At 38.2% G+C, this 13,079-nt stretch overlaps 1 protein-coding gene and 1 long non-coding RNA gene across 3 annotated transcripts in view; one reads left to right on the forward strand and one right to left on the reverse strand.

The window, feature by feature from the left end:
* LOC149113262 (uncharacterized) overlaps nt 1–13,079 on the forward strand; it is a 216,184-nt gene that overhangs the window by 87,909 nt on the left and 115,196 nt on the right. The window lies entirely within an intron of this gene.
* Nucleotides 1–13,079, reverse strand: part of LOC110055510 (Golgi-pH regulating cation channel-like) — a 105,601-nt gene that overhangs the window by 80,655 nt on the left and 11,867 nt on the right. Inside the window, exons 13-22 of one of the 2 annotated variants that reach the window (XM_089288164.1) lie at nt 12,567–12,669; nt 11,551–11,612; nt 10,796–10,888; nt 10,271–10,298; nt 9,720–9,782; nt 9,149–9,248; nt 8,959–9,052; nt 8,663–8,849; nt 7,957–8,021; nt 7,184–7,287 (exon numbers count right to left, since the gene is read on the reverse strand). The exons of the other annotated variant lie outside the window; for it this stretch is intronic. Coding sequence (XP_089144290.1) covers nt 7,184–7,287; nt 7,957–8,021; nt 8,663–8,849; nt 8,959–9,052; nt 9,149–9,248; nt 9,720–9,782; nt 10,271–10,298; nt 10,796–10,888; nt 11,551–11,612; nt 12,567–12,669 — 899 coding nt within the window. The remainder of the gene's footprint in view (nt 1–7,183; nt 7,288–7,956; nt 8,022–8,662; nt 8,850–8,958; nt 9,053–9,148; nt 9,249–9,719; nt 9,783–10,270; nt 10,299–10,795; nt 10,889–11,550; nt 11,613–12,566; nt 12,670–13,079) is intronic. 2 annotated transcript variants of the gene reach the window in all.

A 13,079-nucleotide genomic window follows, 5' to 3' on the forward strand; every position in this document is an offset into this window, starting at 1 on the left:
CTTTCTAAATCAAAACTAATTTCATCACGGTTTAGAGTCACCCTTGGCCTGATGAAATCAAGAATAAAATTTTTGGCATCTGTTATTTTTTGGTGATAAAAGTTGTTCAAACAACATGACAAGAGGCTAGTTTTAACAAAGAGACAAGGGCGAAATCTAAAAATATTAGGTATTATAGAATCAGTTTATCAAAGTTATTTCTATGTTAATGTCATTAACAAAGTCTTTAAATATTATTTAGGGCAGTGGAAGCTCAATGAATGCAAAACTCTTTGCAATATCCCATAACCCTTGGACATACAAGGGGGGGGGGGGGGGGTTAGGGATAGATGTCATCCCCCCAGTAAGGTATTTTCAAAATTTTGAGAAGACGATTTACTCTAAGGGGCTGAAACTTTCAGTAGCTGTTCATTCATCCTTCGTGGATATTTTGATATGTCAATTGTGTGTCCATCATTTTTTATGTTTCCATAGCAACCACTAGTTTCATGTAGGTTTGGCCAAAAATCAACTTTTTTTGACCTAATTCTGTATTTTTTCCCAGTTTTCTTCATCAAATTCCAGCAATTCACCAATATGTACATTTCATAAGCATTTTGGCTTGATTTTGTATCAATTTCCGTTATTTCTTGACTTTTTAAGAAAAAAGTAAAATCCAAGATGGCGGATCCAAGATGACGGGTCAAATGACGTCATTTGGCATCATATGACGTCAGAACCAACAATTATGGTATCATTTTGTAGAACAAGCTCAGGGCTATCTAATCAATGTAAATTTATTTCGCTGTGCCTAAACAGAGCGCAAACCCAAGAAGGTTCCACCCATTTCCCCCTTCTACCACGGCCGGTGGGGGTGCTAGTTAGCTTGTACATCCGAGGGTTAAAATATCAGTGCAAAACACCTCAATTCTATTTGAACAATTTAAATATGGGAATAAAGGGCCATGATATTTAAATTCTAAAACATTGACTTGTTAGATTACCTTTGAAGCCCTGCTCGATCATCACGGGCGGGTCACATGCTTGATGTTGCAATTGATTATTGTCAACTCTTACTTTACACTCGGCATACAAACTCATCAATCCTGAGAAGTATTCTTTGCTGACAGTATTGTTTGCCCTCATTTATTAACTCTTGAGCTCACCCAATGAATATTCATTTCATGCGAATCGAGTTAAAAAAATCTATGATTTTTTTTTTTTTACTTTGCTGCATCAGGTAGGCAAGTAAATCTTAATTAGTATAAAGATAAACATTGTGCATATAATTTTGAAAGCATGGGAACAAAAACCAAAGACCTTGATCAGCAGCAAATAATATCACCAAGTGATAATTAATAGTTTGTTGTTGTTATTATTATTTATCATATTTATTTATATTTATTGTTGTTATTTATCATTTATTACCACTGCGCAACGGATTTCCATCTCTACTTATAGATGTGCACACTCCAATGATAAGAATGGCTTCGATGTTTTGCTCAATTGTAACTTTTTGGAAAGAAAAGCTCGACAATACCAGATGTTACCTTTGTTCTCATCTGATCCACTCACTTGCCAGCCTTAGAGAGTGCACAGGCACTAAGATCGTCCGATATGATTTCAGTGATCCACAGGCTGGAAAGGACCTCTGTGACAGATGAATTGCCAGAGCCATGTGCGTTGTGACATAAATGAAGGCCACGACATTAAAAGTGCTAGTGATATCCAATGGCGGGTTGAAGGGTGTCAGGCATCAATAATATTGTTAAGACTCAAGAGTCAGGCCAGACCATGAAACACACAATGTCTGGGATCCTGTCTCTAAATTTTTTTAGCTTCAAGTTCAGAGGTTTGAAAGTGTAGAAGACTTATGATATGGGCCCTGGTAAACGCTTCACACCTGCACATGAGGAATGGATTTGGAAGACCTCAAGGGCCTACAGACTTATGCATAGAGCAGCCCTTAAATGTACTGCAAGAGAGACTGCTACTTTTACAGCCAAGAATTTGACGTGTCAGGTCCAACAGCCTCAGTCTAGGCATAGTTAATAGAAGGGGATTATTATGAAACCCGACAAAGTTCTTTGTTGTATGTTTTTGTTCTCTTTTTTGGTCTTGACCGTGCACAAAACACAATTGTTGTATACTACTGACCGAGTAACTGACCAATAGAAATGTTTTGGTTACGTAATTCATGCATAGTGTATGGGCGCAAAAAACGATTTTGCACGGTCGTGGACCTTCTAACACAAATCTTGGCATCTTTGTTTGCTCCTTTGATGTTTGCCGGGCTTCAAAATCATTCCCATCTATTAGATATGGTCTAGGACCTCGCAATCTATTGAAGGAGAGTCCCAAGTTGTCAAAGCTACAAGAGTGTATTCCTCCTACCCTGAAGAGGGATTCACAAAAGCATACCAATCTTTTGCATTCTGCAGAGATACATGGATGCGGGTAAACACCTAAAGAAGTTAGAGAGAGAAACGGCATAGACAGCATCAAGATAAGATGGGTTGAAATCCCAAACGTGCTTTAGTGATCATGATCCACATGAGAAATCTCAAAGGAATGGGTCTGAAAACATCACGAAAAGGAACCCGCTTTTCTGAGAAAGTGAACACATATCCGAAAAGAACATTCTTGAAAGGTGAGGGGACAGGACGAAAGTGTAGTGAATGAGTGCAGTAAGATGAGACTGTGCAAGACAGTAGTGGCAGGAAAATGTCCAGCAAAGAAGAGTAGCTTGCTGCAGACCAAATAGTCAAGTACTTCAGCATGTTGTCTGTAATGTACAGAAGCGGCCGACTAGCTATACACCAGGCTGATCTGAGTCCGTCTCAAGATGAAGCAGAAGAGATTTTGACCAGGCTTGCAGTACGAAGACAGTACTACTTCCCAGCTACTTTACCATCCACCATGTAGGATATGTAATACAGTCTTGTGACCAGAAAAAAAAAAAACAAATCAGTTATTTCACAGGGCTATGGAGCTATGGATATACACAGGAGGTTACTGAGCAGAAACGAAAACGATGGCCAAGAGCCAACCAAGCTTCTTGAGTGTCTAGAAAACTTTAAAAAGTTCAACCGGGCCAAACCTTGCTAAACCTAAGGCACTGGTGCCGTGTATGTTGTCATGCGTGCTCGCTTGGACCCTAGGTTTTAGCGGATAATTTCAGCTACTAGATCTTCTCGAGGCTCAATTTTTCTTCAGAATTGCAATTTTTTTCACATATCTTCTTACTCGCAGACATGCGATTATTTACAATGTTTTGTGCTAACATCTTAATTCAGCATGGGAACTTTCAGAAGAAAAACGCATTTTCATAAAAGCTAGCTAAAGCTCAATCTCACAGTTCAAGTATTATATACAAATGTACGTGTTTACCAAGATTCACTTGCATGCCTGATGCAGCAAAATGAAAATTTCAAGGGTTTTTTTGAACTCGGAACGAGAGCAAACAATAATTTCAGCAAAGAATACTTATCAGGATTGATGAGTTTGTATGCCGAGTGTAAAGTAAGAGTTGACACTAATCAATTGCAAGATCAAGTATTTGACCTGTGATGATTGAGCAGGATTTCAAGAGTAATCTAAAAAGCAAGATATGCCGAGAAAAACTCTCATCTAACTGGTCAATGTTTTAGAATTCAAACATCACGGCTGTTCATTCCCATATTTAGATTGTACGGATAGAATTTAGGTGTTTTGCACTGTTATTTAACCCTTGGGCGTACAAGCTAACTCGTACCCCCACTGTGGTATAAAGGGGAAATGGAAGGAACCCCCACTGGTTGAGTTATTTTTTTGTAAAAAAAATACCTCTTAGTCGGCGCGTCGGGTATGTTATGGACGGGTCAATGGGTGAGTGAGTGAGTGAGTGAGTGAGTGAGTGAGAGATGTATGTATGTCACACCAATCAGATTGGATCTACTATGAACAGCCAATCAAATTTCTTGTTGTAAAGGTAAATGGTACGTGAGAAACACAAGGTAAGTATAAACACAAGGACTTTGGTAATTGAAAAATAAAGAGTGACGTGTATGTTGTCGGTTTGTGATTTTTAGTCCGGTTTGGAGGAGAGTGTGACGGTTACATACGTACATTGGGCTGTTTTAGAGTGCATAATTTTCAGTGAAATGGTGGCTAGTTATGAACGGGATGAGTCTTGAGTTTTGAAGCAGTTCATGAGTAGTAGGCAAATGCACGAGATATTTTTATTTTTAATTACAAAGGGTAACTTGATACTTTTGTTTTTCACAAGGAGTTAATTCAATTAGAGGTCACGAATCGTCGCTTTTAGTTCTTAGGACATGTTTTAGAGGAGACGAGACTATTTAGATTTGAAGCAGCTCTAACGTTTACAATAGTAAGTGCAGGTAACGATTGTTTTGTTCTTATTGCATGCAAATATGACGAGATATTTTTATTTTTTAGTTACAATGGGTAATTTGACACTCTTGTTTTTCACAAGGTAGTAAATTCAATTAGAGCTGACGAATCGTCGCCACTTGTTCCCACGAGATGTTTACTATTTTTAGTTACAAATGGTAACTCGACACTTTTGTTTTTCATATGGGAGTAAATTCAATTAGAGCTTACAAGTTATCGGCTATTGTTCCCAGGATATTAAACAAAAAAGAAGCTTTTCTTTCTAGAGTGTTTTTACGTCTCTGCAGTAGCAGTTTAATATTTTTATTTGATGAGCATTTTATGACATTCTTTTCAGTCCGATATTTTTAAAGGTAAAAAGTATGAAAACTGTTCAAATGTTCTTTGAAGACTGTGTGGCACCAAGTTAAAGTGCAATTTAATTAAATCAGACTTTCAACGTGTCAGAGAGGTCTTTTTCTCTTTCTTTAAATTTTCGGTGAAGTAGTGTTGTTGCGTTGTGTTGTGTAAAAAGAGTAAACTTACTACTCGTATAAAATGCGAAAAGTTCTCTTAACTTGAGTATTTTTGAGCAAAAATTCCTCTTGGGGGCTGGAAGGGCTCCCGAGGGGGTACTCCCAGAAAAATTGGTTGGGGGTGTGCGGCCCGCTTCCCAAAACCCTTACCCTATTTATGACCAAAATCTGCGATATTCCTTACCCTATTTATGACCTGACCAAAAATTCGAAACCCTATTTACGACCTGACCCTCAAATCAAAACCCTGTTTCAGAACTGCGTTATAATTAGCTCCGTAGTTCAAACCAATGTTAAATTACCGTAAACGTATAAATTTGTGAAGGGCTTTTGTTGATTTTCTTTTCGATAATGATGAAAAAGTGGCTTCTTCTTAAAGCATACCCATATCAAGGCTAGAGTGCAAAAACCGTACCCTATTTATGACCAAAATGGCCAAAATCAGCTAAAATCGATACCCTATTAATGACCAAAACGGCTGAAAAACCATACCCTTCGGGGCCGCACAGACCTATATAGCCCATATAAGGAAGTTCCCCCCCCCCCGGGGGGAAGGGCTACGTGATCGGTGAGTGAGGGAGTTATGCATGTGCGCGTGTCAGACCAATCACAGTGTGGGTTGTATCAAAGAACGAATAAAATTGCCTGTTAGAAAATAAGATGGTATCTACATTAATCTGGAGACGTGTCAGATTACTGTAGTTTGTTCAGTCAAACATTTTATGGCTTACTATTTAGTTATCTTACCATTACCGATGTAACATCTTATGTACATCATAAACTCCCAGTTTCTTTCTTGCTGTACATCGCAACCAAAAAAACTTGTCAAATCAACCAAATCATTACTGTAAACAGTTCCATGAATGTGCCTATCTCCGAGACTTATAGTTCACAAAAAAAATAACTCTTGCACGCCTTGCGTGCCTATGTTTTTTGTTCTGTTAACGCACAGCGTACTAAACTTACATTGATTAGATAGCCCTGAGCTTGTTCTACAAAACGATACCATATTCAATGGCTGTGATGCCATAATGTCAAATGACGTCATTTGACCCGCATCGTGGATCCGCCATCTTGGATTTTACTTTTTTCTTAAAAAGTCAAGAAATAACGGAAATTGATACAAAATCAAGCCAAAATGCTTATGAAATGTACATATTGGTGAATTGCTGGAATTTGATGAAGAAAACTGGGAAAAAATACAGAATTAGGTCAAAAAAAGTTGATTTTTGGCCAAACCTACATGAAACTAGTGGTTGCTATGGAAACATAAAAAATGATGGACACACAATTGACATATCAAAATATCCGCGAAGGATGAATGAACAGCTACTGAAAGTTTCAGCCCCTTAGAGTAAATCGTCTTCTCAAAATTTTGAAAATACCTTACTGGGGGGATGACATCTATACCTAACCCCCCCCCCCCCTTGTACGTCCAAGGGTTATGGGATATTGCAAAGAGTTTTGCATTCATTGAGCTTCCACTGCCCTAAATAATATTTAAAGACTTTGTTAATGACATTAACATAGAAATAACTTTGATAAACTGATTCTATAATATCTAATATTTTTAGATTTCGCCCTTGTCTCTTTGTTAAAACTAGCCTTTTGTCATGTTGTTTGAACAACTTTTATCACCAAAAAATAACAGATGCCAAAAATTTTATTCTTGATTTCATCAGGTCAAGGGTGACTCTAAACCGTGATGAAATTAGTTTTGATTTAGAAAGTTGGACTTAAGCAATATTTGAGTCAGAACTTGAGCTAATTTGCCTTATAGCTAAATGTTGCGTGACATGGGTAGGAAATGACATTCCTTGATTGACACCTGTCACTTCAAATGTCTTGAAATTCCTGGTGTGAACTAAGATAGGTCCAATCTTTATTTGTGTGAAATACCAATAAAATTCAATGCATTCTGTAAACAGGAGCGGTGTTTAAATTTGATGCTTATTTTAGTGACATTTTTGGGATTTTGGGCAAAAACCAGGGGGGTTGGTCTAACTCCTAAGGGAAAAATCACAAGGCCGGCCCACTTTGTCTTTTAGAGTTGTTGGGTAGTACCTTCAATCTGGCAAAGTTTCATCCAAAAAGGAGAGATGGCATGTATCACCCCTGCCTGGTCCTCTGGTAAACTCGGTCTTAATTTTTTACAACGAGTTGTCCTCGGGGTTGCCGTCGACATTGCTTAAGCTCTCTGCCATCTAGCCTGGGTAAACATACGTTTCTTTATTACCATTATGAGGTCTCGTAGGCACAGGAATTCTCCATGGCATCGTATGCCACCCACTTACCTCTGGTTGTTCGCAGTGGGTCGCCACAAAACCATAATCACAAGCAGGACAATAGAGAACAAGAACTGCCAGAAAGCTTCATCCAGCCACAATTCAGACCAATTCTGTGGGAAATGCAAAGAAATTATTCCGTGGAAATATTCACGATGCTGTTGGGAAGTTTTTTAGTGGTCATTGTTTTCTGCCTAAACCTACTCTATAGAGATGAAACCGCACAAATTCATGGTCAGTGCGAAACAGTAATAATAAATTACCTGCCAAAAATTTCGCCCGTTTTATTTTCGGACACTTGTATTTCCGCTTCGGACAAATTTCGGACACTTGTATTTCCGCTTTGGACAAATTTCGGACAAAAATTTCGGACACTTTGCTAAAAGATAGCTAACGTAAATTTACAGCTGCAAAACACGCTCCGGACTGAAACAAAATCTGTAAAAATGATAGCTATACGGCTGCACCCTTAAGGTTTTAGTTACAACGACAGGGAAATAAGAAAAATTCGGTCAAGCTGTAACGTATCTTACGCAGTGTCTGAACTAGAGCTCGCTCCATAAAGAAAACTAGCCACTTTGGAGCTATTTAAAAGTTTTATACTGCACTGTAAATATTTCGGACGCTTGAAAATTAGAAATGAGTAAGGCCCTCCTCAATCCCTTTCCAAGAGCACAGTCAGTTAGCTTGCATTGCTAACAAAATGAACTGCTACATGTACAAAATAATACGCATGACACTATTTGACCGTATTATTACTAACAGCACTGTAGCACACTTACTGTAATGCAACCATTCTTGGCAAATCTGTGAGTCTTGATGGACCAAATCATATATGCCACAGATGCTATAAATTAAACAACATACAGGCAAATTGAATTATTTTACACTAAATCAACGAGTGCACGAATGAATCGAGTATGAAAAAGAGCAAGAAAAATTTATAAGTTGTTTTGAGAATAAAATTCTCTCTCCACCCAGGTAACGTCACTTATTTTAAAGGTCTTACTGATTCTAAGAGCTAGCATCGAATTCTGACAGTAACGCTCCCTGTTACTTTCGGGTAGCCGTTACTTTCAGATGGTTACTTTTGGTTACGTTCGTACGGTAATTCACAGTCGCTTCAGATATGGCTCACTAATAGGTGCTCACTAATAAAATTAAAGTTGCTTTCGGGGAGCTGTTACTTTCGGGGCGGAGGGGGTGGGTGGAGAGGGGCTGCTTTCGGAATTCTACGGTATGGGAGTTGGTGCTTTATCGCCAGGTAAGTAAAACCATGCCGGATTGTTCGAGCAGAGAGGATTGACAAAGAACAGCTCCTGGCCCTCCAGGTTGGCGGATAGGCTAAGGGTCGATCAGGCCACCTGGTTAAAACTTGTTTAATTTGAGAAACCCCTGGGGCCCTACATGTAAGTGGTGCAAACAGGCTTATTAAAGTGAGTGAGGACTACTATCATCTACACAATGACAAGCCAAAACCAGGCTTACCCAATACTGCAAAGATGAGGGTGTTGGTGAAGTGTCGGTAGAGCGAAAGTTTCACCAGGTCACGTCTGATGCGAAGGGTTCTCGTGGTCTGAACCAGGGACATGAAGATCCACCAGCAGATAGAAACCTCCAGAACAGCAAGTGGGATACTGACAATCAGCTGCTGTCTACCAGGATCAGATTTGGGCTGCAAATGACACAAAGAAATAAATATTAGCTGAATATTAACTTAATACCATATGACCATAGCAATAAGCTTAGCTCACTGTTCAAACCTTTGCACTAGAAAGACTTACATGAAGCGATCTGAAGGATCCCTCGATAGTTGCAAGAATAAAATACAAGGCTCCAACTCCCAACACTCGATGAAGAGTTGTACCCAGTCGGGGTCTACAATAAAGAAAAATAAAACAGGAGTCAAGTGACTGCTGACAAAGGTAAACAAAAGCGTTGATGGAGGGAACGAATCTAGAAAATATTACTCACTTGACAATGCCAAACCCCATGCTGACAATAATGACCAAGATACGAGCAAGTGTTCTTTTAACACAGGACACAAGCTGGGCAAAAACTGTTAGACCAGGATCTGCAAAGCACAGGAAGAGAATTTCAAGGATTATTTTCCAGTGAATACACAATGTAACTAGGGGTGGGCGACTTCCATGACAAGATGGCATGAATTTGTAGTAAATTGTCTGATTCAAAATCCAATTGTCTTGGTTCTAGGATATGAGATGCATAGGGGCCAAACACCTTATTATTGGTTTAGGTCCCAGTTGCACTCTTTAAAATTCACCAACACCATTAAAGTGCCCTTGCTCAAAATCACAACACGAGAACAAAGTCCTGAGCAAAGATCCTAAACATCTGGGTCAAAACACAGAGGAAAGAGGAAAATAAAGGAAGTTATTTGAATATGCACAGAGGAAACGTTAACTTTTTTTACTGTCTTTTTCTTTTCTCCATACATTTCAAACAACTTCCAATGTTATCATACTCAAACTATCGACCAACACAGTGGATATCAGATTTTGCAGCTGCATTCATCTTGACTTACTTGTTTCTCCAGTTATGTTGATGTTGTTGTACTCTGAGAAAAAGACAGCTTTCTCCAACATACCTACATGAAACAACATATTGTTGGGAAATTAGAAATACTCGTTTCTATGAAATATTGCTTATAAAACGTTCACTTTGAATGGCCGGCCATTTTACAACCAGCTACATGTAGGATGGGTTTTCACTAGCGACGAAGTCAGGGTTGCAGTCAGCGACATAAGAGTGCTTATAATCCAGTGTAAACTAGATTGTCTGAGTTGGAAGCAGAAGGGAAAGAACCAACCAATCACAAGGCCCGAATCAAGCATTGTGATTGGTTTATTCTTTTACTTCTGTTTCCAACAATGCGGATTTCAATTACATAAGTGACAGAGTCACAAGCAAAAATGGTATTCTGTTTCTGACTCCTTGGTATGATTTTCACTAGATCATTTCAATCTGCGTCTCTGATTATGACTCTGACAACGACTCCATAACTAGTGAAAACCAGCCTGTAAAGAAATACATGTCATTGTATAACTTCTTCATTGTTGGCAAGAAAGTACTCACCCAAAGCAATCACCCCTCCAATCCAGAACTGAAAAAACGACGACAAAACAATGCATTTAATATTACATGTACATGTACATGCAGTAGTCTATTAACATTGGCTACTGGATAACAACTGTTGATAGTGTGTGCAACAAAAAAGTGTGTGAGTGTGTGAGTACAAAAATGACAAGTCTCTTAAGTGCAAGAAGCTCATAGCTCTTGCACGAAAGACACTGGTCCATTGCAGGTTAATTTCAAGCATTCTGTCAAGTTGCCCCAAGTAGTCACCAGTACCCACTTATACACCTGGAGGGAGGAAGTCACTGTGAGAGTAAAGTGTCTTGCCCAAGGACACAACACAATGTCCCTGGCCAGAGCCCAGACCACATGATCCAGGGTCAAGCCATAGTACCTCTCACAGCACCGGGTAAGAATACAGCACCTAGTATTGCACAAAATGTGAATATCAACAATATAGCATAATTTATTGTGCTAATATCAAATTGTTTCACGCAAGACGAATGGCTACAGATGTCGATGTACCTGTATCCTAAGTAAATCTCTCCATTGGCAGGCAGATACAATGAGCCATACAATCCCATAGAACACATACAGCAGTGACATACAACCATAAAACTAAAATGGAAACAAACAAATGATAAAATATTGTATGAGGACAATCTCATTCATTCAAAGGAGATTTCCAAAATTAAAATTGTTTTTGTGAGATGCAGAATTATCACAGTTAATTTGTTTTCGGTGCAAAATTTTCTCTATCCAGTTTGTATCTGATTGCTCTATGTATCATTATCATACAAGGACAAAAAAGAAAATGCAAATCAGATTGGTTTATACAAATTTAACCCACAAGAATTTGCAGTTAATGAAATCTTGTTAGTAGTGTCAGATTACAACATATGCACTAGAGCAACTTTTCCCATTTTTTACGTAATTTCTGCCTTCAGTTTTCTCTACTCCAAGATGGACTTAGAAAGTCAATGCTCCGATGTGAAAATATGTCATGCAACATGGATTTCTACATCAAGTGAGTCATGGATGAATAGGAACTGGTGCAGGGCTCTTCAAAATATTCATGCTGTATAACATAAAACAATAGTACAAAATTAATGTGATCTCATTAAAGTTAAATAGCCTTCATGTTGTGTGGTTGTACAGTTTGCTCACTGTGCATTGATTGATGTGGTTTTTTCAGCTGTCTACATAGTGGACAGCACCCAGAATCATTCTGACTTGTCTCTCAAGCTTATGCATCTCACAGTGAGTTCTATTATTATTACCGGATAAAGGGGCCAGTCAGATGCTGAGAGGTATCCATGATGTCCTTTCATTTCAACATTCACTATAACATAACAAAGTATTATTAATAAAATATACAATAATTTTCTTTATTATGACTTGCGTTTGTAGCCGATATAACGTGCGTTCTGGGTGGCTAATATTAGGGTATTATTCTCCTGTAATGCCCACTGCTGATTATGGGCCTACAAAAACCAAGCAAAAAGCCATATAATAAACTACAGTGTACTTATTGACCTCGAACGTTTGGTCTTTATGGGAAAATCTCAAACTGCGGCCTTGCCGTATTGACCTTGCTACTGCTCGGTCAATATGGCAAGGTCTTGGTCTGAGATTTTCCTGTAACGACCTCACTCTTGGTTAATAAGTAGTTAGTGATCAGAGCACAATAATTTTTTTTAAAAAATGGACTATTTCATGCGACTCAACCGAACTTCATCAGCCACTCAGTTGAACAAAACTAAAATATTAATATTTACAGTTATTAATAACAAGAACATTAAATGAAATAACTGTAAACAGTTTAATACCATATCAGAAAATGAAAAAAATGAATGTGCTATATACAAACAGAAATGACACCTTATTGAACCTCACTAGTGCAGAACTCTATATGCTTCCATGGCATATTGGAGGAGTATGGTTGAGCCACAGTTTGTATTTTGGTGAGATGCACTCAAGCAAAAATATCCATGGCATCACCAACTGAGCTTGATATGCTGCTGAAGAATACCGATAAGTTATGAGTGGTAACCAAATTCAGCCAGAGATCTGGTGACATCTAGCCAATGACTTGATATCAGAGGAAACCAGAACTGAGACAACCTTAGGGGCAGTTTTTTTTTCCAAATTATGTTTGACGTTCCAGATATTTCCCGGGAAAAAACTTCTATCAGCTTCCAGTACATTTTGTATATTGTTGGTAAATCCCGGGCAAAAATTTGCTGACCTACTAACCACTGTTTTTTTTTTTTCATATTGTATACATTCCACTTACAAGTCAGCTTAAAATCTTTGTCTTTTTCTTCGTCATGTGGCTCAGCCTTCACAATCAACAAGAAGACTCCATCACGCAAGGTAAGACAGACTCGATTATTGTCCTAGGTGAGAAAAAATCAACCACAATTATTAGCCACAAGTTCACCAGATTTACTACACGTGCTTCACTCTGCCTGTTAAATTAAGAACTCACAGTACTTTACTCGCTTTGGATTCAACTTTGCATTCATTTTCAGACTCTGCTAGATACAAAGTCAGGAAGTTTCCTTTGATAGTAGAATGGATTTAAATAATGACATAGCGACTGCCTAAAGTACTAGAAGCAGCTTTCCCACAGGTCTCCTTCATAATTATATGTCTGAATGAATACAAAGTAGGTCCACGTATATTTTATTTATTTACTTATTCATTTATTTATTTAATATTTATTTATGTATATATGTATGTACATATGTACGTATGCATTTATTTATTTATTTATCATGCAAAACAGACACAGTCACTATAGAAA

The sequence above is a fragment of the Orbicella faveolata genome, unplaced genomic scaffold (genome assembly GCF_042242905.1).
Source record: "Orbicella faveolata isolate gen_17 unplaced genomic scaffold, um_ofav_v1 contig_15, whole genome shotgun sequence".
Lineage (NCBI taxonomy): Eukaryota > Metazoa > Cnidaria > Anthozoa > Scleractinia > Merulinidae > Orbicella > Orbicella faveolata.